This window comes from Zeugodacus cucurbitae, chromosome 3 (assembly GCF_028554725.1).
Source record: "Zeugodacus cucurbitae isolate PBARC_wt_2022May chromosome 3, idZeuCucr1.2, whole genome shotgun sequence".
Classification (NCBI taxonomy): domain Eukaryota; kingdom Metazoa; phylum Arthropoda; class Insecta; order Diptera; family Tephritidae; genus Zeugodacus; species Zeugodacus cucurbitae.
The window spans coordinates 6,930,107-6,957,215 of NC_071668.1; the positions used below are offsets into that span (position 1 = coordinate 6,930,107).

Here is a 27,109-nt window from a genome sequence, read left to right on the forward strand (position 1 = left end):
GTCCTAGTAATATGATTTCCTTATAGTAATCCATAATTTGGAGTATAGTCAAAAAGCAATAGAATTTTCGTTTTCATGAATACTGAATATGTATTTTCGGAAATTTTTAAATATACGCATTTAATTTAAACACTAGTTCACATTGCATAACTTTAGATGTGTGTATGTATGCTTTTTGAGATTTTCGCTTTGTGCAAACAATTCTGTAATGCACTTCATTATAGCAATTTGTTTACTAAATATTAATGATAGCTTGAATTTTATTAAATAGTTTTTTCAATATATAAACATACGTTGTGTGTACAGACGCGCATACATATTATAATAATTAAACTAAAAACGACAAACAATGCACTCCAAGGATCATAACAATTATAGTAGTTTTGCGTAAAATGCAAATATTGCAAATGTTCAATGTGTTGATTTCAAATTGCTAACTACATATACATTTACGTACATATGAGTACTAATTGAGCCGTTTATACTTATATGGAGAAGACGTTACACGGGAGCACATTTTATGCATTTAACATTTATTATTTCCCGCTGCTGTCGATGTGCTGGCTGTAGACGCCGATGGCAAATGTGTATCATCTTCTTGATGAGTTTTCTCCTCGTAAGCCAATTCAACGTGGTCACGCTGCAAATGCATAGGATTGTAGCCTGCCTTGTTGCCGGAATTCAAATGATTTATGGGAGCGTTCGGATCCATTGCATCCTTCGGCTTATAAATGCCAGATAACTCTTGTGCGAGCATATATTGTTCTTGTTCAGGAAAGTCGTGTTCACAGTGATGTTCGCCACAGATACGACACTCATAGATGTTTGGACGTAACGTATTCTTCAAGCGCTATGATGTATAAGTGACATAAGTATTTGTAAAAGAATATTTGCTTTGTTAACTTACCTCCATGAATGTACGACCATCCGCGCGTAATAAATTAATTACAGCATAACCGGGTATACATATAAGCGAAAATGATGCGAACATCCAACCAATGCCGTACGCCCAATCTGGGTACTTATAGCGGCCATTATGATAGCTGGGCTCTTCATAGTTAATTAAACTAAGCACCCAAATAGCCTGTGAAGTACAAGTGTTCATTGATATATAGTGTATAAAGTGTATTATTTTATGACTTACAAATAGCAGACACGGTCCCAACAGCAGCCAACATGTCTTGATATATAACGTAGGCGCTTTGCCAGTCATCTGTTTGACATTCTTTGATAGACGACCGGTACCATAAAACCAAGCCACCGCAATTAACTGACAGAATGCAAGGAACATAATTGATATGGAGGCGGCGTAATGATCCATTAGTTGGAAATAATAAATGCCACCCTAAAATAAATTAAAAATTTATAAATTAAATACCATAATTTACACAGAAAAAAAATCGTCAAACCTGTATTAGATTTGGTAGGCCAAACAGAAATGAGATAACACACACAAATAGCACTACAATCTCGTGATAACCTAAATGGCGTTTAATCCAATTTGGAAAACCGTCTTGTATCGATGTCACCACCACTTCGACAATAGCGAACTGTAAAGTGTTAATAAAACAAAAATTAATAAGTTTACTGCTTAATTCCTTTTTATCAAAGCATTCCCACCTGTGAATTGAGCCCCAAGCAGAGCAGCATAAAGAAAAACATTACGGCCCATAGCTGTGCATAAGGCATTTTCGCCATCGCCTGTGGATACACCACAAATATCAAACCAGGTCCATCGCTGATCACATCACGCACATTCGTATTCTGTTCCAACGCCAAATTACCCAATGTCGCAAAGGCAAATACACCCACCAGCAGGCTAGTTAGCATATTTACAACGCTTACAGCGACTGTATCGCGCACAATGTTGTTATTGTATTTGTTATAACTCGCAAATGAGATCATCGAACCGAACGTAATGCCTAAAGAATTGAAATTCTGCGACGCTGCATTAATCCACACATTTGCATTTTTCAATTCCGACCAATTTGGTCGAAAGAAATAGCGTAGACCCTCATCGGCGCCTTCGAGTGTAACCGCGCGGCCCATAAGTATGATGATTAGTATGAACGGGAATGTGGCGGTGAAGTAGCGTACCTGTGATGAGACATTTTTTTGATAATTTCAAGCATTGTAATTTCTTTTATTGTCTATTTACCTTCGCTGATGATTTAATGGATTTCCATGTCGCAAAGTAGACCATCAGCCAGGCGCAGATGAGGCATACAAACAACTCCCAACGCATTGCACCAGGATATTCAATGCCTGGACTGATTTGCAGCAGTTTATTTCTGTAATGGGTTTAATTGAAACTTGTAAACATTTTAAAGTAGTTATCGGGTTTTATACTCTTTGGATTTTGAATAATTTGTGACCGCCTAAAAGTATGCAACTGATAATAATAATATTATATATACATACAGACAGACAAATATATATTTATAATGTAGATTCAGTTAGAAAATTTGAATTGAAAAATTCCCAACTTACTCGAAAAATTCTTCTGATGGCGTTCGTGATGTGTTCGGCGCTAACATATCTTTTGTGCGTTGCGGCACCCAACAGTCCGGCGTATTCCATCTAGTAAGATATAGGGAAATGTGAAAGTAAAATTTGTGATCAAATTAACGAAATTAAAAAAATTTTAAATTTTTTTGTTTTATAATTTGAAATTTACCTGTTATTACAATCGATCCATGGCATATCTGGTCGAAATGATGTGAAAAAGTAATAAATTGAATAACCTATGATGACACTATAATAAGTGGACATTAGGAAGGAGACAACCACACTAGCGAGACCAGCGCCTGAAAATATGCAAAAAAAACATAAAAATTTATGACAATTAGAATTAAATTTAAAGAAAATTAAATTGCATTTATTATTAAATAAAACTTCAAAAGGGGGAGGAGAGTTTTCGAAGTATGTTACATGGATCCAACTGTCGTTAGAATGGATTTTCAGAATCTAAAAGAGTCTCAGCTGTTTTATGAATATCAAGTAGCTCAAGGAGCCATTGTCAAATGCAAGGATCTCATCCGAGGCTAATATTTTGGTTTTTTGGAATAATTTTTCGACCAATTGTGGCACTCTTTGAATAAAAATAGATCTCTCTCTATTATTCTTGGTACTAGCCTCAATATTACACTTTTGAAGTAAAAATACGTCTTCCAGTAGTACATAATCTCACTTCTCTCTTCAAACTTTGCTGATTATTCGAGTACTATATGTAAGAGTTTAATAAATTAATCAAAATTCTGGAACATAAATTTAAAAAACTTGCCTTAATTCATAAAACATTATTAAAATTACAATAAAATTAAGTGTAGGTGTAAATGAAATTGATTTATTACAATTAACGAATTGTACGTTGATGCTTTATATACCTAGTCTCTATACCCCATACATGTCTGTATGTATGTATAAAAATATATGTGTCACATTTACATCATTTAAAATTATTTGCTTCGATTCTCGCGTCTAGACATTTAATCTATCAAAATTGTAACCACTGTGCAAAATTGTATGTAATCATTAGTGTGAGTTTTGAATTGTTAATGAGTGTAATGGCGTTGCGAATAATTAAGTGTGTTATTGTGGTTTATGGATTTTTATTTTTTTTTATTACCTACATACAAATATTACATATTTTGTGGCACTCTTGCATACGTTACATTGTTGCTAATTTACAATATGGTTTATTTAATTGATGTAGCCAAGTTGGTTGAGCGCGTTTGCACTACTCTTTGGTTCTAGAGTTCGAATATACATTGTTAAAAATATTATTAAATTTTAAAATCAACACTCAGTGGGAAATTTTGATTCCAGCAACCATATAAACCCACCACCATTTTCATGAATCTATAATTTGTACACAGGCTAACATAAAGTGGAAATTTATCAAGCTCAACGAATCCTATTGTTTACTAACATTAATATTTCTAATAACTTTTCAAAAGCATATTTCTATGCATTCACTACTACTATGTATGTATAAATATATTTACTATAATGTCGACAACAATGCACTGGCCAACCTTGTCCATGACCAACAGTCCGACACCAGTTTGGTAATAAGTAATTGGCGCTTGTTTTTCCGCATAGCTGTTTTGTTAACGATCATTTCGCAAGTTCAACTCACAGCACTGATCTAATTTCCACACCAAAACACTTTACATTCAGTTAACCCAGTAGAGAGTTGAAAATTAATAATTCTTGTATATTATACCAATTAAAAAATGACTCTGTTTTTCAATCATTTTCCAAAATTCTTTTAAAAAATATTCTTCACTATCGAAACCTCTGTGTTATTAACCCCAAGGTGGAAGTAGAAAAGATTTTCGAACATTCTTTGAAACACCCAATCTTCTAAAATAAATTTGATATAAATTACTCAGTCTTACGGTCTATTGGGCTTCGAAAGAAACCTCCAAAAAATTAAATAAAAAATAAAACATTTTTTCTCTAGTAGACACAACTCCCTACTAATGCTGAGCGCTTGTAAATCTGTCAAGTTCTCTCACTCTAACTGAAAAGTGATCCAGTTTTATTAATTTTTTTTTTTTTAATTTTCACGACTTCCCATAACGCCTCAGTTTATTACAAAATTACAAATGTATAGGTATTCGTAACTGTGTGTGTGTGAGAAATACTACTGGTAATACATCTACGTGATAATTAGCTTAGAATTCAGAGTTAACGATATTTGACAAGGTGTGAAAAGTCTTAGTAAATTTGTAACGAGCAAACAATGAACAAAACAGCTAATATTAGATATGCCGGTTTGTAAAGAGCTAACTTGAAATTATATTAATAAATCTCGAATATTAGTTAGTAATGAAATTGTGTTTGATCTGAAGGAAATATACTATATATATATATATATATATATTAAATGAAAATATGTATATTATATGAAAGATAATATATTTTCCAATTTTTGTCGAATAAAATATATAGTTTTTATAGAATATTTTGACTGCAAAGCTATTTTTAAGCGACGAAAATGTAAATCCCATTTGAACACTCAGAAATATTGTCTCATTATCGAGCTTTAAATTAGACAATTCGCAAGTTAAAACTGATAACACCAAATGTGATTTCATTGAGTGGGAATCTAATGTATTTTTTGCGAGTTTTTTATGCTAGTTTTTCTAGGTTTGACTTTACTCTTCGAAGAGCGGTTAATACTGGGAAAAATATGTCTTTCATGCGCTTGTTTAGAATACAATTCTCTCAACAAAAATTTATTTGCGAAAGCAACAAAGGATTTATACACAGAGAGAGAGAGAGAGAGAGAGAGAGAGAGAGAGAGGTTAAAGTGGGTATGGAAGCACCTCATTAAAGTGGTATACTCGTTCGCTATTGTATTTACATGGTTTAAATTTATGCCAGTTGTTTGTTCGATTCGTCATTCTTCAAAATTTACATTGTTACGAATAACAAATGTACGTAGAAGATTCAAATCTAAATTATTTAAAATATTCTCTTAGAGATATTAAAATAAAATATTTTTTTTCTAAAATAATGACAATCCTACCTTTAAAAAGCGGGCATAGCTGTCCTAACGCACCAATTGGTCCACGCCCGGTGTATTGACCAATTGACAGTTCCATAAACAACAAAGGAATACTGCAGATAAATAAAATAATGCAATAAGGTACTAAGAACACACCTGAAATGGAAAAAAAGTAAAATTTAAATAATTAAAAAATAATAAAATAAATGGAAAATTAAATATAAAAAAAATAAAGATTCATGAAAAAATATAAAAAATAAATAATAATAATTACACTATGATAGTCAAAAAAAAGACAAGACCAAATTCGACGGTTTCCCCCTATTTCGGGTCCTACGAATCGAACTGCATCATTACTTTTTTGAGTTACAATCATGGTTTCATACAAAAATTTTTGTTGAAGTTTTTCATCAAAGTTGCCCATTGTAAGAGAAAGGCACATTTTTCTTCGGTCTCTAACTTTTTTAATGTTGACTTTTTTGGTAAACTTTCTTTGGCAAAGCTTCTCAGAATAAGTCCGTCTTTAAGTTCTTAGATGACTGTAAACCCCAAAATCAATGTTTTTTGTGTCCTTATAGCCAATATGTCGAAAAAACTGAAATTTAATCCATTTTTTTAATGTTTTTTCCCTCTATCTCTATTCTCTGCAATCTATGCTTAAATTTTGACTCTTAGGCAAGCATTTAATGTTTCTTTCAAAAAACAAAGAAAGTTTACCAAAAAAGTCAACATTAAAAAAGTTAGAGACCGAAGAAAAATGTGCCTTTCTCTTACAATGGGCAACTTTGATGAAAAACTTCAACAAAAATTTTTGTATGAAACCATGATTGTAACTCAAAAAAGTAATGATGCAGTTCGATTCGTAGGACCCGAAATAGGGGGAAACCGTCGAATTTGGTCTTGTATTTTTTTTTTTTGAAAAAAACTATCACAGTGTTATAATAAATTAAAAAGAAAATATATAAAAATATAATATGAATTTACAACACAAAATCATTTAATTTCATTATCATCTTTCCATAAAATAAAGAAGTTTAAAACGCACCGGAAAATAATTTAAATGCAGTTTAAAACTAATAAAAAGCATATTAAATCTTTGTAATGCTCTCTAAAAAACAACAAAAAATATTATACAGTTCAGTATAGTTACATTTCAAAATCAGTCGTCGAATGAGCGGCACATGAGACCGGCCACTCAGCGGTCATTATATATTTGCTTTATTGTTGTTCTTATTATTTTTTAATTTTTTTTATTTTTTTTTTTTGCCGTAAAAATTACTTAGATAATACGTACAGAGAGATCTTGACGCTACTCACAGCTTACATACAAGTAAATTTATTAGTTTACTTGAGGTTTTTTTATTATTATTTTCTATGTAAACACCGGTTTATTTGCCAGTAGCTGTGCCACTCATGACACATTTTCGCTCGCATTTAAGGCCAGTATTTACATATGTAGTTTATTTTTGACATTACGAGAGTGTTTTTTGTTTGGTGTGATAACGTTTAGTATTTGCGTCAAAGTTGTTAAGTGACAGCTGTCACTTTGTTTGCTGCTATGAGTGAAATTTTGAGGTTTGACTTTGCAAAAACTGTTATTTTTAATTAACAATAGAGTTAGCGGTGCATATATTATTTTTTAGTTTTAAGAAATTATTTTATTTATATTTCTAAGAGCTCAGTTTACTAAAATTTATTGAAAGTTTGTGTATTTGTATATAAAAACTTTTATCTTCCAAAATTCTTATTTATTTCCTCGAGTAAGATTTTGATATCAAACTGAAAAAGAAAAAACTGTATAAACATTAAGCAAGATTTGTTTAGACACAAGCGTTATTATTTATGTTAGCCAGTGAGTGTCAAAATTTCACGCTTTTTTTATTCTTCTTCTTTTCGAGCTCACATGATAAGCCTGAGCAATGACGAAACAAATTAAGCTTCACATTTTAAGTAATATTTATGATCATTCATGAGCTATGAGTGGAGATTTGTGTCAACATTTGTTTATTTTTTATTACTAAAGTGCTCGTCAATTACACTTAAAGACTTCCACCGCGAAAACAAATTGCTGGATGAAATGTGTGAAATTTGTATAAAAAAAATAAAATCAATTCATTATCATAGTAACAGGCAACTACGTGAGCCTCGTATTGCTTAGACGCCACTTTTCATTAAATCTTGTAATAATTTCAGAGATTTTTCTATATTACCTATATCATCTTCTCTTAAATAATCCAAATTTTGTATGTGTTGTCTTCGCTGCGGTTTCTACTTTGAAATTAATAGAAATTTTGATTCCAACTTACCCCCTCCGCTTTTGTAGCACATGTAGGGAAAACGCCAGACATTGCCCAGCCCTACTGAGTATCCTATGCAGGCTAGCACGAACTGCATTTTGTTGGCCCAATGTTGTTGACGTGGCTTTAAATTGGCCGCATCATCAGAGGGATCCAGAAAGCTATCGTTATCATCGTCATCAACGCCGGGTAGACTGTAAGCAAGAGAGAGCGAGTAAAAAATTTATTGAATAAAGGTTTATAAAATAGACACGACGAGACATAGGAAAAAGTAAGGTACATAATAGTTTTATAATCACATAAGTTCAATATAAAGTGCTATACCATGTGTGTTCAAAAAATAACGGGAATTTTAAAATTTCTAATTCGGCTATTTTGTCGTTTTCGAAAGTAATTGCAAACTTTCTATATATAAATTACGAATCGAATCTCCTGGTTTGGTATCTTTTTAACAGCTTTAGAAACATAGCACTCACACTGCCTTGTCAAGTTGTAATCTCTCATATGCTATAAATTAAAGTGAATAAAAAATGTTACGAAAATTAAATATTGTTATAACCTCAATATTGCTCTAATTTGGCCAACACCTCAAATGGAGTTCTATATAATACATAACAACTATTTGTTTATTTCAAAGCTTATACCGTTGCATATGTTGCATTGTTTTTTGCGCCCCATTCACCTGCAGGCAACGAAGCACAACCAGTTATTGTCAATGAAAAGTTAATAAACTACAAAAAATCCAGCCAAAAACGGTAAATATAATTGGCATAGGTGCACATGCATAATAGTGATTCGAAAATAATGAAAGTGCGACTATTGCGAACTTCCAAGTTTAGTTCCACCCAATTTTAGAAAGTGTGCTTTGACATAATGTAATTAAAATTATAGTCAGAATAAGTTTTTATATAACAAGATCTGGAGATTTAGAATTTATACGGATTTGGCATTCAAGCTTTCAAGCTTTTGAAGCTCTAGAGCTTTTTAAGGTGATTGTTCCGAGGTATTATATTGTAAAAAGCTTTCGGTAGAGCTTATGAAGCTGTTGAGCTTTTAGAACTTTTTAAGGTGATTCCGTTCCGTTCTATTATATCATGTTCTAAAAAGCTTTCGATTTTTCGTCTTAGTCTAACACTTGGAGGCTTATTTTCATTGTTTTGGCAATTGATTATTGGAGTTGGAGAAACTTTGACGTAAGCTTTAGAGTAGACATTTCTTTCTAGGATATTGTCGGGTTACAATAAACCGAAAACATCGACGTTTTAGGACCCAGTATTAGACCAAGTGAACCCAGCTAAAGTAATAATAATGATCTCCCGAAGAAAATTAATAGTTGCATTCCGTGATAATCCCAAATTTATACGATCTTCCGAAAATGAAAAACAATCCTTAGCAGCATTATCTAATGGCGCCCTGAGAATATTTTTCAAAGCCAACCCGTCCTCTGTCTTTGTTTAATTTGTTTTTAAATATTTCAATGCAAATTGTAAGAACCAACAAAGTTTGTTTTGCTCTGCTTTACAGTCGCTGTTAATTTTTTAAGCAAACATTATCCGATTATAGAGATTTCAAACAAATATTATTAAGGTTTTTCACACTTTATGCTTAATGGGTAAACATACGGCGAACAGCTTTGATTTCAATGTATTTGGATCTTATGATGTAATCTGTTGCTGGTGGAAAATATCACGCGGTTAGTAAGAGATATAGATCTAATTATTCTCATTAAATTTTGTTACTAATTAATTTTAATTTTGAAAGTGATAAATATTCAAAAGACGATGGCCATGCTCTGAGAGTATTTGAAGAATTCAAAAAACTGGTTAGAGATTTGTAGATCCTTTCGTGTGAAGGATAACTTCATGACAAGTGTCTCCACTCTTATTTTCTCTCATAAACTGTACCGTTATTTTGTACGAAAATGCATAACTTACACCTTGGCAATGCGATTGAAGCGACAATAATTATATTCCGAATGTTTCGTGGACGTAGTTTCTATGTCGTTGACGCGTGGTGACATTGCTCTCAGCGACTCAGTGGCAGGCGAACATGTAATAAACTTGGCAAAGCACACAAAATCACTGTTGTTTGAAGGGTGTGTCTGCTGATTTTAATTGTTAAATTTTTTCGAGTACCGTGAACTTTAAACTTTTATTTTATCAACTATTTTATCTCTCTAGTGATTTTTTCTTCCTTCCAGGATGCTATTTATTTGCTTGTCATTTACTTGTTGCCATTTTCACCACTTTTCGCTTAGCGCTTCGGTTATTTATTTTCGTTTGCAACTTTGTTTAAACCGTCTGTATCTGGCGCCGGAGTCGTTGAGACTGTAATTTTGAAAATGATCCGATAATCTGAAAGCCTCTTCGATGTGTTATTTTCTAGGTGATCGATACCATATTGCCTGTGTATGCGTGTACATATTTATAATCTTATTTCTCAGTTTTGAGCTGTTAATTGATAGCTCAAATAATTTGTTATCAAATGCAAATTATCTGCAGTATTAACTACATTTTCAACGCGTTTAATTTTAGCACACACTGTGTAAATCCATTAAAAATAGTTTGTATAACTAATTTGGAAATATCATGTAGCGATTGGAGCTATTGAAAAAGGTTCGTAAGTAATGCCTGCGATTCCTAAATACAAAAACGGTTTCTTCCAAGCTTCTCATCCTAAGTATAGACGGATGAAATTTAAGAGAAGCTTCCTCGATCATGGAGAGGTAATAGGCTTGCCATTGTCCGCAGATCACTACTTGAAAACTTGTTTCAGAATTTTTCCAGAACGGAACTTTAAATGATGATCCATATAATCCTAATCTCAAGTAGACACACCTTCCCAATTACAATTTTGAACTTCTACCCTCCTTAAGCTTCTCTTTATTGCCTTCCTTCCTTGCCTTATGGATCATTTTTCTCCAACGTCGCGATCCATTGACTTTCAATGAGATGTTAAAATTATGCTTGTGGCATCACAAATATTTGTGCAGAAGATCTATTATTCGAGATTCATTAGCATAATTTAGGCTTTGATAGCATAAATAAACTTTCTCACATTAATAAGACGGCGCGAAGACCACGCGTAAGTTGTTTTGCGCTAAATCAATAAAAAATATGTTTATGTTAAAAATTTGCCAGACGGCGATAAAAGTTTAAACGGAATCAGCAGATGATAACAGTATGGCTTGCCTGTCTATATTAAACTTTTCAAGAAGTGAGGTTTTTTGGAGATCAACCTACTCGTTGGATTGGTGTGTTGAGAAGATCAGGGGTTTTGAGAAACTGACAATATAAAGATCGTTTATATATTTACTTAGTAGTTCTATAAGTATTGGAGTTTTGTAGACCATTCTCAACGAGTCGTAAATTGTACAGATTTTTCATCCTCCTTCGTTTTGAAAACTAACAGTATACGATCTTGGAACAACTTGAGGTCGGTCGTTCAACAATGCTTCGTAACTAAGTAGACTGTTCTTAGGTTACTACTCCTTTCAAGAACCTTACAAAGTCGGTAATTATATTAAAAAGCCAATTAGAGAGAACCTAATGAACCAATCTAAGATCGAATCCTAATCTAACCTCAATTCCCTGAAGAAACTATCCCAGTTAGAGTTGAAAAACACCAGTTAACCGTTAACAACAACCACTACATAGTAATTTAATCAGCGCGATAACTGTTAGACTAACATTAACTAAATATTTAAGCGCACTTCATTAAGTAACACTTAGCATATGCCGGCATATAGTATATAACACAACACTAATTATCACAAATAGAAGTAATTATCGGGCATACACGTGCATACCATATCTAACATGGTAAACACAACAACAGCAATAACAACACGGACTATATACATTAAGAAGCTAGAACAACAAATATATATAGTACGTTTTAAGTTCATTCTAATCATACTTACGGCGGCGTCGGTGGATGCACCATATTGAATAGTTCATGCGGTGTGTGTGGCACACGTCGTATAACTAATCTACGTCCATCCGTCGAACCGATGCCAATCGATGCTAATGAGCGTACCGACGTCACATCCGAATAAATTTGATTGGCAACGTGATCACCATAGATGAATGAGGAACTCGTACTTAAATCTTTACCCGAATGACTGGGTCGTAAATAGTGTAGCTGCTGTTGTTGTTGCTGCTCAAGCAATTCATATTGTGCCAGCGCTTCGGCGAGCGGATCCTGAGAACCCGGCATGTAAGCTGGAAATGTAAAGGAAAGTTTTCAGAAAAATGGGATCTTGAATTTATAGAAGAAGACTCAAAAGATCAGTAATACCTGATATAAAATCGGAGCTTCTACAAATAATTACGGTCATATTTTCGAAGGCTTGATATATAGTAAGCTTAAAGAAGATCTGAATTTTTAATGCTAAAACTTAGAGCCGAGGTCAACGGTTTTGGGAACCGTTGAGCTTCAAGGCCCTAAAAGCTAACGATGTGATGCGTAATACATAATTGGGATTCTAGTAACGATCAAGGTCTAATGGACTTAACTAATTCATCTAATTATAATTCGTATTGATTGCTCACCTGACACCACCGATCTCATGCTGCTTCTCTCACTACGTCCACGTGAAAATGCCTGCATATACGGCGATGCTTCGCTGCTTGGCAATGCGCCACGATAGAAGGGATGTACAGCTGTCGCCGAGGGTGCTGTCGATGCTGTAACCAGCGCAGTTGTCGACGTAGATAGTGGCGTTTGAATGCCGGCTATCGTGTACGATGGTGCGAGTTTCGCCGCGGATTTAATGGATTTGATTGCGGTTGCATTGTCGGGATGAAGTTTTGCATCATAGACAGGTACACCACCACCGCTGGCGTCGCTGAAATCGCCACTATACCGTTCATCATAACCGCCACCACCGCCCTCCGATTCGCAATCCTCAATTGTGAATGTCACACCAGCTGAATTGTCGTTGAGCAGAGCGGCTATTGTTGCCGGTGTTTTTGTATTTGTCGGCTGATGAACTACATCCGATTGTGATTGTGCTGATCGTGTTAATGATGTGGCGGGTGTTGAATGAAACGCAGCGTGTGGTGTGGGCTTTGACTGATTAACTGCGGTGGGTGCCCCGCGGCTCAGCAGTGTTGGTGGTGCAGCCGTGACCGCTGTTGCAGCTGCGGACAATTGACGCGCCACCGAACGGGGGCGTGTTAGTGGTGGCTGACTCGAAGCTGGCGTCTTCTGTATTGCGGCGGCAAGTGTGGACAATGAGCTCGCGGAGATGGTTGGTCGAAATGGGAGCGTTGCTTTTTCTTTGGCACCGCCGCCGCTGGCCGAAGGTGGCGTGGCGGGTATGATAATGAATTTATGCGAACGTGAGGAGGGGGAGCGTATAAGCCGTGTCTGTTCGTCGCCGCTCTCTGCGCCACTATCAGAGATTTGACTGAGGCGAAAGTTATGCGATGTCTGTCTGCCAATCTGCGCGAGTGTGGGTGTCGGCGTAGTGGTCGTGGGTGTTGTCGTTGCTTTGCGTTCTTTCGCCGCTGTTACGGTGGCAGTATTAGTGGTGCTGGATTGGTTTGTGGCAGAATTGATTTTAATTTGCTTTTTGGCACTTGAAGAAGTGCTCGGCTGTTCCGTGGTTGTGGCATCCATATTGAAAATGTGGCTACGTTTTTTTACTGTTGATATTACTTGGTTTCGGCGTACAGTCTCTGACCCCGCATTTGGCTTGTTACTTTCACAAATTCACTTTTTTCTCACATGAGATTTATGCTAAAACTGCACTAGCCATCGCGTTGCACAAACGTTTTCATTAAAATTTATTTAATTCTTGCACGAAACATAACGCTGTGAACGGTAAAATTTATTATCTTAGTTGATTATATGACGCGTGATAAATTTTAGGTCACATTTTTGCACAAAAAAATTAAAAAAAAAAGTATAAATTAATTTAACTCGAAGTAGCTATTTTAAAATATCTTGTGATAAAAAATAAATAATAACGGTTTATCTTAGTCCATTTGACGGCCACTTTCTTATCTCCCACTTAATTCATTCAAGATTAAGTTGGCAATCATACACACACAGATATCCACTACAGTCACTCAAAAAAGTACGTAGAACGTCAACACACACACTTGCATTTGTCTGCGTATTTACTTATTTTGCAATTGTATGTCTTTAATTGTGCGAATCACCTTTAAGTTTTTATAATATTTCACTAATTCTTTTATAAAGAAATGACTTATCTCTCTCACAGAGATAACGGTATCTCGGCAGGGTGACCATTTTATAATCGAGTTGTAAATCTTCACTTATTATTCTTGAGCTCTGAAATCTACAACGGAAAGAAGTTGACAGTGAGTGGCCGAAGTAGTTGATGAACTTGAACTATCAATCGAGGCCATTTTATTTTAGCCAAAATTAAGTGACCTACTTTTTGATTTCCACTGTACACTTTTGGTCTTAGATCTTGTATATCTACCATCAGCTAGATATTCAGTAGTTCCAAAGAGTTCACTGAGCCGATACTTCACAACTTCTAGCATAAAGTTAAAATCTATTGGAGATTTGCTTTAATTTATGGTTGTAGGAAATGGTCGAACCCTGAGGATCTCTAAGTACCCGTGAAACTGAGCTGTTTAGTTAGAAAACACAAGAAAATATATAAACATGGAGAGATTTAAGTTCAGAAGACTTAATTTCGAAAGAAAGCCTTGTACAAAACAAAGTTCTCAGCCACCTAATCCCTACTTAACTCAGAATTCATCGAAACGATGATCCCTTAAGCCATAAGCTTCTCTTCGGCATCGCCTTTATTCCTTTCCTTCGCTAAAAAACTATAATATTGCCATACTAAAGTTACATTCGCCACACATATTTCGAGGGCTCAGTACCTTTGTCATCCTCAAGACCAGTGTTTATTTAGTACAGCTTGTTACATGTAAGTGCCGGAAAGTCGGTATTTCAAAAACGAAGGTGTGTTCCAAAGCTGCTTCCTTTGTCAAATTCTTTCTGGTGCTCTATTATGTTATGTTATGCAAATTTGAAGATAACGGCTCTTACGGTTACACCCACGTGTAAGCCAAAAAAGAAAAAGTTTTGAAGTGTGAAAGCTTAAAGAGATATTTGCGACTCTCGAGTCAGCTTTTCAAACTAATACCCGCATAAATACATATAAACCCAACTCTTCAGCCTCTCCGCACCGAGGCGCCGTCTTCGTTCGCTTGTATGTTTGCCGCTATAGTAATTGATAAACAATGTTAATTTTTTGTTTACATTTGTTTTGTTTAATTACTTTTTGAACTCGCTTATGTCTCCGGTGTGTGACTAACAATTGCTACATGTCAATAATTTTCAATTACGTCATAAACACGAAATATGTGTGTGTGACTCCTTACGGAGGTGACGCACTAGTGTTATTCGTGTCAAACAATTGCTCAAATGAATGGCACAGAAGCTTCGATGGTATATTTCAGTGTGTGTAATTGAGTCCATAGTAGTCTTTTATCCCCTTTCTGAAGTTAGCGCGAATTTCTACTTTCGACTAAATCATAGCTCTTGAAATTTGATGAGATCTCGAGCCGAGATATGTAAAACTTCCGTATTACTACGTAAATGTTTTCGTAGTAGATCGATCTATCGTCGTCTGGTAGACTTCTCGATCTTCGTAGTATTCCTTCGCTACTTTTTGACTTGGTTCCTACCATACTCAAATCTACTCAAACGAGTCGTTTTAAAGTTAAGGTATTAATATAATATTCCTCAGTAAAATCTCATTCTCTAAAAAATTCCACAACATCAAAAATTAAATTTTCACTTCGTTCATTTTGCCTAGCTTGTGCGTTCGTACGCAAATATTTTTTTCAAATTCCATTTAATGTCCACGCAATTTGATCTCCTTCACTTGGAGGTCATTTAGTAGGAGTTCAAATTTATTAACACACTTGCTGGATGGCAGCATATCACCGCGAAATGTCATAAATTACACATTCACTTAAAAAAAAGCACACATTTATTACACTAATAGAATAATTGATATTTTGAGCGCAACCAAGTTGAATACATCACATTGGGTTGGGTTTTGGATTTTTAGTGGAAGCTGTGGTTTTTGGTTTCTAACAACTTCTAGAAGTTGGATAAAATCCCCAATTTCATAACTAAAGTGTACAAGATAACGGATCATTGATCAGTGTTCAGTTTAAAGCCGTCAAGTCTTAGTTACCGATTTATACCGAGCTTAACTATTATTATTTTTGCGAATTTGAGGGAAGTGATGAGCTTCTTCAAGTTTAATCGGTAAAAAAAATAGTCCAAAAACCTTACGAGTATGAAATTTTTGGTATTTTGCCTCTGGTATTTATTGAATTTTGCCCTCAATTGATAATTATTGCGTGTTGGCGCCCTTTCAATAATTTTTTTTTTACCGTTCAAACAAAAATGTCTGTTCATATTTATATTATATTCATATGCTTAGCTGTGCAAATATTATTGTTAATATTAATTTCATTCAAATAATTAAATGCAGTTACTCAAAAGCTGTGTTTGCTCAAATGATAATTCATAATTCACCTCTACTGAACTGAAATCTCGATTTGAAATTTTTAAACTCTTTCACTAACTGTTATTTATGCGAAAAATAACAGCTTACAGATATCGCCGCATGCTTAAATATGTAAATTTCTTATATATTCTTATACATATTCAAATTTACATATTATGACATAATTACAGCAATAACCAGCTCGTTTATGGAAAACGTGATATTTTAGTGATTAATATCGTTTAATAAATAAATAAATGAATTGTGTACAACAAACACACCTCTACATTGTAAGCTAACACGCCTTCATTGAATAGTTCTTTTTTTTATTATAAATAGCGAAATATTGTTGTGCTTTTATCATTCTTTTGTGTAGTAACTAGCTATTTGTGCGCTTGAATTGCTTGAGTAGCATTTATTTTCATGTGTGATTAGGTATAACCCCCTTAATGGTTGCTGTGATTAATCATTTGAAATATTGTTGTATATTTTTTATTTTATTTTTAGATTGAGCTGAAACTGAAATTTAAAAAAGCACGTTTATATATTGCTATTGTTGTTGCAAAGTTAATGTATTAATTAAGAAATCAGAAATTAATTTTGAATGTGAATCGCGTATAAAATAACTATGTGTGTTTTTAAGCAGTTTCTTATCAGTAATTCGGTATTTTTCGCTCAATTTATGAATTTTTATGGAAATAAGAGTCACTTCACCAATCTTAAAAACCTTTGTGTATATGTATAAACTTTACTTCAAATTACCTTTTTTGTTAGAAATCTTGGTTCGAAGTGCTAAGAAATCGTTTTGAATTTTGAAATCAGTATTTTGGTAATGAGAAATAAAATGGAGAAATTAAGGGAAGGTATATTTCCTGCGCAGAATCACTTTTGCCAACAGGTGCTACTTTGGACTGAGCAGGCAATTGAAAAATAAAGTCGTCTCTCGACGAACCAAGATCAAACTCAACAAGTCGCTTATCATTCCCGTCCTGCTTTATAGTGCAGAAGGATCGACGATGTCAACATCAGATGAGACGACCGAATGGACGAAAACACTCCAGCTCTGAAAGTGTTCGATGCAGTACCCACTGGAGGAAGCCGAGGAAGTTGAAGGCCTCCACTCCGTTGGAGGGACCAGGTAGAGAGCGACCTGGTTACACTTGGGATCTCCAACTGGCGCCGAACTGCGAGGAAAAGAGAGGAGTGGCGCGCTCTCATCGATTCGGCTATAACCGGCTAAACGGTTTCTACGCCAAACACATGTACATACATACACACTTCGTACGTGAGTTAAGCTTGATTCAAAAAAGTTAGTAATATTCTCGTAATAGCACTCGGTGGTTAGACACTCGACATTATTCGGCAGATTTGAAGTTCCTGAGATTTTTTTCTGTTGCCGAAACGCAATTATTAACTCTTTAGAACGGTAGTTGGATCAATCAAGGCTATAAATATTCAAATCTAATCGGGAAATAGTGTAAAAAAAACCGGCGGTTTCGTTCAAAAGTTATTGAAAAACGAAACAAAAATCCCAAACTTTATTTTTTAAATAAAAAAATCTTCTCATAAAATTCAATCAGAGTCTGCTAACGCTGTAGCCATAAAATAAATTATTTATATTTACGAAAAGTCATAGTTATTAACGCCGCTCAGGCATATTATTATTCAGCTGAAATTGATATTTCTATAATTTTACGATTTCATTTTGTTTCACTTTTACATTTTTTTATTTTTTTTTATATATTATTTTTTTTTTTTAATTTTTTACACTTTTAAATTTCAACTGATAATTATTTTTAACGGTTTTTTTCAGTACATATTTCAGTAGTTTTTTTTTTCAAACACAATTTTAATTTATTGATTTTAACAAGCAATTACAGTTATTACACAAATTCGATGCGCACACTGCAATGTTTTTCGCACGACATACTTATAATTAAATTATTTGCATTTCCACAAATTTGCATAAATTTGCCGCATTTTTTATTGCTATGCACTTATGAATTACAAAAAAAAAAAAAAAAAAAAAATCGGGAAAAAAATATTAAATATAGAGTGTCACACGATTGCATTACAAAAACCACAACTGGCTGTGATGATGATATTTGATTAAATTAGCTGCACCGGCAGTGCTTTTAAATTTCCGCAACAATAACAACAATGCGCACGATCACTTTGCATTTAATATGCAGAGCATTGTGTAGTTCTAGTTATTACTATATACTATGAATTAGTTACTAATAGCACATTTGTACATTTGTTGTAGATATTGTTGTATTTAAACGAGCTGGGCGTGTTAACATTGCACGTGCCGTGATCACTAAGCTGATTGTGGGTGATCTTTACAAGCAGTTAATTATACGCATTTAAGCAAATTTTACAATAAAGTATTTAGTTGAAATTAATTTATAAAAAAAAATGCTTTATTATTTTTTTATTTATTTTTATTTTTTGTTTTTATTTTCTTTGTCACTTCGCATTATCTGCACACACTTCACTTTGCTACGCTCATTCTGAAATTGCTTAAGCGTCTTGCCTTTGCATAACTTGTATTTAACGAAATTTCCTGTATGAATTTATTAATATCTATTGTTTTTATTTCTTTTTCTTCAAACAAAACACTTATACTACACGCTTACGCTGCCCTTACTTTAGTATTGTATGAAAACCGCCGCTTTGAAAGCTTCAGCGCACCGCTCACAAGCGCTGTCAAATGTCAACTGATTCGTTGTCGCTGTTCCAACGACTTTTTTGCTTATGTCGTTTATAGCATATAGTAAATAAAAATAAAAAAACAATAACAACCACATTTAAAAAACGTATCTAGATACTATAATGCATACATACAGACATAACCACAAACTTTAACGCGGAGCGTAACACTCGTTCAAGCGTGCTTTTTTTCCTATAGATCTAGCTATATATGCTTATAACTAGATATTTATTGTACATCTCTACAGCGGCGGATCGGTTCGTGGTACGGGAACCCTATAAGTTAAAAAATAAAAACGTTTCCGAAGATCATGTGTTCAAAATCGCGCTGGGCACTCAAAATATTATAGAAGCCGCTGCTTCCACTGTTTTTCAAACGTCAGATTCTCCGACCCGACAGGTCTATTCCTCTTTATAACGAAAGAGATTTTAAAATGATTCCTTATATACCATTTCTGAGCCAAATTGCCTCAAAAACATCCTATTTATGTAAGCTAGTTGTAGTAAATTGACTCTCGAAATCTGTGAAAATTTATCTGACTTGTAATAAAAGCTTACCAAATCCGAGAATCCTAAACTTTGACCTTATAGAAATTGCTTCGTCAACCTTTTACTCTATGGGGTGCTCTATATATGGTAATCTGGATCCACTTGGAGACGAAACATCCTCTAAAAGAAGCCGTTATGTATATAGTCTCTTCCCGGGATTTGAACCCAAGTCTTACCACGGCGACCGCTTAGATCCTTTATTGGATATTTAGTCGTGCTGCAAATCATACGTCTTTACTGGAAGTAAAGAGTTTCTCTCTTGTATCCGATGTTGACACAGGATTTACTTAGTGAAGATCGGTGATCACTTAGATCATTCTTGGAATATTTAGACGTGTTACAAACCATACATCTCCATTGAGAAATTTCCTTTCAAAAATTTCCAATTTCGAACCCCCACCCACAAGGCGGCGGTCACACACCCCAACTACTCTGCTACCGCGTTTGAGTCTCCACTCCACTCCGTACATTTTAAATTACCTATGCAGATGTATATCCATACATATAGACAATATAAATTGTAGCTACTTACCTATATGACTGTATTAATTTTTGGTTACATAGGTACGCACTCATCAAGCCCCCTCACTCGGTCCGTACTCAGACCATACTTACATTTATGGTTATATGTAACGCGTTTGCGGCGTCGTGCGGTAGACGCGGGAGTCGCGCACAAGTGATCTGCAATTGTTCATACACATTTTCCTAATTCGCATTGACATTTGCTTTGTATGTAGGTGTTGTGACAAGTGTCAGTAATCGTACATTTCATTTTCCAACCCGCTTCACTGCATTCCATTCATCAAAACTTTGCATACAACAACAAGCACATATTCGTATATTTATTGTTGTTGTTATCATTATTATTGTTTTTTTATTTTTTATTTGATTATTATTCATCGTTTGTTGTTATACTACATACATACCTACATATAGACAAACATACATTAAAAATAATGATTTTTTTTTTGTTGTTGTTAATACATTTTCCATAGTTTGTACTAATTTCCAAAGTAGTCTGATAATTGAATGCAGTGCCTCATCCCTCCTTACTCAGACTAACTATATAAGTATATGACTGTGCTTCTTATCTTTTACTCTCTGTAGACTCTTCAAAGCTCAATTATTGGGTTAGTAATAGCGCCAGACGATCGTCGCTGACTTTTGGTGACATTTATTGTATGACACACATATCATCTGTTTTGTTAGGTGTCCCTATTGTTTTATGTTCATTAGCTTTTTGTCACTCAACCAAATCAAAAATTAATCTTCAGTTTTTAATAGCGCTCTTGCCCTACCTTCATAATCTCTCTCTCCCTATCTCAATATACGAGCTCTTGCCTCATTTGTTTGCTTCGAATCTCCTACACTCTCTCCGTAATTCTCTTTTGCGCTCTCCATGCCTCATTTAATTGTCTCTTTAACTTTTATCAATAAACAATGGTGTACTTCAATTAGTAAATCGAAAAAGTCCCTATAGCTTCAATGAATGAATTGCTTTGTTGGAATGCGGTTACGCTTATCAGTTTAAAGAACCTTTAATGACTATATCAATGCGTAACTTGTTTCTATATGATATTTCGATTTTTTCCAATTTGGATATCTGTTAAGAATGTTCCGCTCTAATTTTAGTGCGATGTCTTAAGTTCGAGTATTAATTGAGAGCATAGAGATCTGCCTTCACTAGGTCAATTAGACCACCTTCTAACTACTCTCTCAAACTCGTAACACCGCTACTCTCTTCGACCAACTCTTTAACCTTTTTATATTTTTTTCGTTAAGTTTTTTTATCAATCACAAACAAATGATTCCAATTCAATCAAATAATTAAAAAGGGCTCCTATTAATCAAGATGGACCCTTCTTGAAATGCCGCGTGGTTTTTCTTATCTGAACGCAAATAATGTAGACAAACGTTTGATAAGTCCAAGTGCTCAATAATACCTGACGGCATATTGTGATTTATAAGTGATTGGTATAAAGTTGGAACAAGCTTTCTCCATCAACAGCTGGTATTTTGAAATCAATCATAATCAATCGAAAGTATTGCGCATGTAATCTATGGGTGCTGACATATCTTAATCACTATTGCTGTGACTTTAGCTGTCAAAAGCAATTATTCATGCGAGTATTTTTTTCCAGAATTAATATTTTTATAAAAATTAAACTTCTAACTAAGCTAAGCAAATTAAGCTTTAACTGCAATGATGCAACATCGGAGTTTCTGTGGTTTTACTCTTCTTGGTTTTACAGAGCTGTATCAACTTCGAGATGACGTACAACTTTCATATAATTCCAATAATATTATTCGCTTTTATAGGAAGTGGTTAGAATTAAAAATAAATTACGGATGTTCTTATTTTAGAATTACTAGTGATATATACACTTGATAAAACTTCCTACTGTATATTATTCATATGGAACAAGTCATGGGTTTAAGAAAGTCAACTTGCAAGAAAAAGCTTATTATTTAATGCAGTAGTACGGATTTTCGTCGAATATTTCGTCAGTATTTGTTTTCATCTAAAATGGCGAATATATTACCACTTCGCTTACTGGATATAAATGAAATACTTTAGTTTTACAGTGCGATACACGAGGGTTCACTTATAAAGGGTTTTTCAATAAGAGCGCTACAAAAACGGTTTGGGATATCAATGAAATTCTTTATTCCTCTCAAAGTGTGTTCGATGTCATTATGCATGGGACAGAAGTCCAGACGCTTAACACAAATTTCGACGGTTTCCAAGCATAAATCGGCCGTTACTGCTGTAATTTCACGCTCGATATTCGTACGAAGTTCATCAAACGTTGGCTGTCTTGTTGGCACAGGAAATGGCTTAACGGTGTCAAATCGCACGATCGCGGCGGCCAATTAACTGGACTATTTCGTGGGATAACAAGTTCACCAAACTTGATTTTCAATAAATCGATTGTGACATTGTGTGGCTTGTGGCGCCGTCCTGCTGGAACCACATATTGTCCAAGTCCATATCATCCAATTCGGGCCAAAAATATTCGGTTATCATTGAGCGGAAGCGATTTCCATTCACAATAATGTGCCGGTCTTGATCATTACGGAAAAAATACGGCCCAATGACGCCGCCGGCCCATAAACCGCACCAAACCGTAATTTTTCGGGATACTATGGTGACTCATGGAGTACGTGTGGATTGCTGCCTGACCAATAAGGCATATTTTCCAGAAATGAGACGAAGAGAAATCGGACGTAGCGCTCTTAAAATTGAGACCACTGACGGAAAAAATATGGCGTCGTTTGCTTTCCTTATCGGTCTACTTTTGTAGCGTCCCTTTTGAACAACCCTTCATTTCTACCCTAGACGCCTGTAGTGTTGTTGCGCGCAAAGTTGAATGTTCTTGCGATTATTGGTTTTCTTTGCGTGGAATTCCGTGAAGATCGTTTACTAGTGGCTATGGTAATTCCGAAAGAGAAAGAAGTATCTTTGAGTCTTAATATGACGAGGATATATATTAAAAAAAAGGAAAACCCATCTATTGATAATTCATAAGATTTATACAGATGACGAACCATAAATTTACGATTAAATAGATAGAAATTTAAGAATATGCAACAATTGGGTGGTCTAAAAGGACCCATCGAAGAAATAATCATCAGTTTCTCATTATTGATCCTTCGGGAAAAGTCGTTAAAAACAAAATGACTCGAAGAGTCATAAATGACTGACTTCGTTTCATATCATGAAGAACTTAGATTCAAAAATTCTCGACGTCAAGACTTGCGGTTGAGATCTTCACTGGTGTTACAGATCATACTTTGTCATCTCAGAGTCGATTAGATGATTTTTTTGCCTTTGATTTTGATGATTTCGCTTGCGTTCACAATTCTTCAACTTGTGTCTTACCTTTCCTAAGAAAATAATAAAAATATTAATTTTTATTTTTTTTTTTTATTTTATTCATATTTATTTTTATTATTATTAGTTTACATTAAGCAATACAATATTAATATGGTTTGTTTTACTTTCAAACATTTGTTGTTTTTAATACAATTCGTTTTTAATAATTATAATTTAACTATTGTTTTTGTTTTAACAATTTACATATATTTATTGTCTTTTCGTTTTTTTATTATATTTGCTGCCAGTGCAAAAAGTTTTCTATGTGGCAAAAGCTTGCCATTCTAATATTGCTATAATGTATTTGAGACGTAAAGAAAAATAAAAGTTTGCTATTTGATTAAATTAAATTTGTAAATATGGCGGTCAAAATTTTGGAATTTTATAAAAAAAAAAAAAAAATTAAATTATAAAAAAAATATTTTTTTTCCTACTAAAAGCCTATTATTGTGTTTTCTAACGGTTGCTTGCACTAATTTTGCCTGGCAATGGCGTTGTGAACGAACAAAAAATTAATATAAAAAAATAAAAATTTTAAAGAAAAATCCTATACATTGTATCATGACATCTATTTACAGTTTGCTTAAATTATTTTTTATTTGCTGTCGTTGCTGTTTAAAGCAGTGTGTTTTTTGTTTTTTTATTTAATTTTCTCTTTCACTTTGTGTCTTTCAGTGTGTGTGTGTGTGTGTGTAATTTGTCCTTGTGTCTTTTGTGTGTTTTAATAAAAATATTTTAAAGTTGAAAGTAAAAATTTAACTTAAAGTAGTGACTATACATTTCGATTTTTTGTATGCTTCGTTTATATATATTTTTTATATATATATAGTGTTTTTTTTAATATTTTGTTCAATTTTATACATGCAACACACTAGCTTTTGAAAATAACACACGCTCACAACTCCTGCACGAATTCGCCGCAAAAGCGTACAACCAAAATTTCGCTGCATAGTTACACGCAATTGCGGTGAACGGCACAGCGTTGCCAGCGCGCATTATTTAGTGTTAGCAGCGCATGCATGTTTTTTTATTTTTATTTTTTATTATTATTTTTTTTTTTAATCTTTTTTAGTTTTGTTTTAGTATACTTTTCATATATAGTACATATAACGCGATTTCTTTTTTTTCAATTCAATTATATTAACTTACGCATTTTGCAATCACAACAAGCATACAAAATATATTATAAATTATTAAAAAAACCGAAAAAAACGGCAAAAAATAACAAAAAAAATTAAAATTTGAAACAAAAAAATATATAATAATTAATATTACTTTAACGCACTTGACTAACACGCTTTTGTTAATTTAAATATGTTAATTCGTTATTTTAATACAAAAAAATAGTTAATAATACGCTTTAAATATATCATCGTTTATATATATAATTGTAATAATAATAATAATAAAATTATTTAAGCAAATCCTCCATTAGTCGCTTTGTGGGGGAGTAGGAAGGAATATTAAGTAGCAAAATAAAATATTTTTTTTTTATATTTAAAATGAATTGTTTTTTCTTCTTTAAGGCAGCTAAATTGTTGTTGTTGCTTATTTCGATTATGTAAATTCATTATATCGGAAATTACTTAGCAAAGGCAGTGAGTGCAGTGGCAGGCATATGTTTTAGTGGCTGCTTTGTGCGCACCCAACTCTTCTTAAATCTTTTACAAACGCTTTCTCCAGTTTTTTTTTTAATTTTTTACAATTTGTGTGTTACCACAAAGTAGAGCTTGTTTTATTTATTTTTTTATGAAAAATAAATAAACATTCAAAAATTGCTTGATTTGTGTTTGAAATTTCGAATTTCGATTTCGTTTTAGTAAATTTTTTTGGCGAAGAGTTTGCCATGCGCTTGCTTTCTTTTTATTATTTTATATTTAATTATTTTTAATATTTTTTAGTGTATTTTCTACACACTGCCTTGCTGCCTCTTTCATGGAGTATTATTCTCTTCATTATATTTCATTCACAAATTCTCTGCTTCGTGCGTCTCTAACGGCAGTTTCTTGTTGACTTCATTTAAAATTATAGGAAAGTTATCTTTAAATAACCACATAGATATTCATATACATATTTATATGTATGTATGTATGTAACTATTTACTTAGTTTGAGTGCATGCTTTTTTCTATAATACAAGTGCATATATGTTTAAATATAGAGTTGTTGTGTCGAAGTACCCCACCACCTATACGGAGCTTCTATATGTATATTTCTTTTATAGGTAAGACTTATCGAAGACTTCGTTTTTTAGGGAAGACAAGTCTCTAGTTTAATTGCTAATACATAGGTAGTTTTGTAGTATAGGTAAGTGGCAGCGCAATTGCATTATTGCGTCTTTGTGTGTGTGTGTGTATTGTATGTGTGTTTGTGTGTATTTCGACTAATGAAGAAGTTGTATTTGTTAGATGAGAATTCTTTCGTAGCTTCGCTAAATCTGTATATGCTGTGGCATATTCGCTCTATTTCTGGCTGAACTGTCTTACTTTCGATATCAATAACCTCAATATCCTATATCCAATATCTTCTTCTTCTCTATAACCTTTTCTTCTACTTTCTTTTGCTTTACGTTCCTCTGCAATAATGCGTAAATGCCGTTATGCGCCTCTTTTCTATGTTTATTCTATAAACATAAGCAGTGTTATAGCTTTGGCAGTTGTTCATAGCTATTTTGTTTTTGTTTCTAGCTACATATTTTTTCTACTGATTAAAAAAAAATAAAAAAATATATGTTTTAAAAAAAAAAAAAAAAATTATAAAATTATAAAAATCTGTACAAAATTACTCAAAACTAAAATAAAATTAAAAAAAATATATTTTCTTCTTCTCTTGCATTTTTCGCTTATACAGTTTTTTACCGCACGATTCAAAAAGCTACTTGAAATTCTCATATTAGTTATAATACGTGCGCGCAGCTAGTCATCTAACTAACCTAAGCTACGCTCTTTAGGAATGTCATGTGGTGAGTTGAGTAGTAGTTTCCTAGTATATATTACATGTTTTCGTTCTTTTTTTTCGAAAATTTTGACACATCCAGTTTGTATTTTGATTTTCAATTATTTTCAGCAATTATGCTGCTTCTTCTTTATACTTTTGTTTTTCTTTGCACGTTTTCAAATATTTTTTCACGCGCAAATAGTTGCGCTCTTTTAACTCTATATTTCTATATAATTCTCTTCTACTTTTTGCACGTGCTTCTCAAATATGTTTTGTTCTATACATTCTTTGTTTTTGTTTTGTTTTACTAAATTCTAGTTTTCTTGCATTCAATTAGTTGCTTAACTAAACTATTTACTATTTGCATATTTACGCGTTTATCATCATTGCTTATGATAGATAATCGGGTGTGGGTTCTGGCACAGCTTCGGGATTCGCGAATAGCGGATTGGGGAACTCTGGCGGATGTGGTAGTGGCGCTAATGTTTTGGGTCGTCGACGGTAGGCCATCAGCCAACAGGAGACGGCTACGGCGACCGCTACCAAAGCCAGTAAAGCGGTGATGACCAACGCTATTATGAGTCCCACCATGGAGACGCAAATGTCCTCGACGCGCTGTGCCGCAGGTTTGACTGCAAAGAAGGAAAGAAAAAGAAAATAGTATTAGTTTAAATCTTTTTTGTTTTTCACAATCTTAAATTGACT

General features: G+C 33.7%; 2 protein-coding genes and 1 long non-coding RNA gene across 22 annotated transcripts in view; 1 reads left to right on the top strand and 2 right to left on the bottom strand.

Annotated features, from left to right (window-relative positions):
- The window catches only part of LOC128920250 (uncharacterized), a 61,942-nt gene that overhangs the window by 310 nt on the left and 34,523 nt on the right, over positions 1–27,109 (top strand). The gene's annotated exons all lie outside the window — the stretch shown is intronic.
- On the bottom strand, positions 62–19,091 carry LOC105217937 (sodium- and chloride-dependent GABA transporter ine). 3 transcript variants are annotated; one of them, XM_054227190.1, is made up of 13 exons: positions 18,981–19,091; positions 12,369–13,635; positions 11,738–12,038; positions 7,825–8,009; positions 5,540–5,674; positions 2,678–2,807; positions 2,491–2,580; positions 2,159–2,291; positions 1,621–2,097; positions 1,410–1,550; positions 1,145–1,345; positions 908–1,084; positions 62–850 (listed from the first exon to the last, which is right to left on the bottom strand). In XM_054227190.1, the coding sequence occupies exons 2-13, from the start codon at positions 13,438–13,440 to the stop codon at positions 527–529; spliced, it is 3,366 nt and encodes a 1,121-aa protein (XP_054083165.1). In that variant the 5' UTR covers positions 13,441–13,635; positions 18,981–19,091; the 3' UTR covers positions 62–526. The 3 variants fall into 3 exon arrangements, with proteins under 3 accessions (XP_054083165.1, XP_054083166.1, XP_054083167.1); XM_054227191.1 differs by lacking the exon at positions 18,981–19,091 and having other exon boundaries at positions 12,369–13,651; XM_054227192.1 differs by lacking the exons at positions 11,738–12,038; positions 12,369–13,635; positions 18,981–19,091 and adding an exon at positions 9,750–10,165.
- The window catches only part of LOC105219831 (uncharacterized), a 184,947-nt gene continuing 181,341 nt past the window's right edge, over positions 23,504–27,109 (bottom strand). For all 18 annotated transcript variants that reach the window (XM_054227171.1, XM_054227172.1, XM_054227176.1 and 15 more), the window contains one exon: positions 23,504–27,036. In XM_054227171.1, the coding sequence (XP_054083146.1) occupies positions 26,795–27,036 (242 nt within the window). In that variant the 3' untranslated portion in view covers positions 23,504–26,794. The remainder of the gene's footprint in view (positions 27,037–27,109) is intronic.

Excerpts from the sequence above, each read along its gene's own strand:
- LOC105217937 (XM_054227190.1), bottom strand. The coding sequence starts at position 13,440 with ATGGATGCCACAACCACGGAACAGCCGAGCACTTCTTCAAGTGCCAAA. Across the intron at positions 2,808-5,539 it reads GCTATGCCCGCTTTTTAAAG|GCGCTGGTCTCGCTAGTGTG; the intron begins GTAGGATTGTCA and ends GCATATTTTCAG. Across the intron at positions 1,346-1,409 it reads GCCTACCAAATCTAATACAG|GGTGGCATTTATTATTTCCA; the intron begins GTTTGACGATTT and ends AATTTATTTTAG.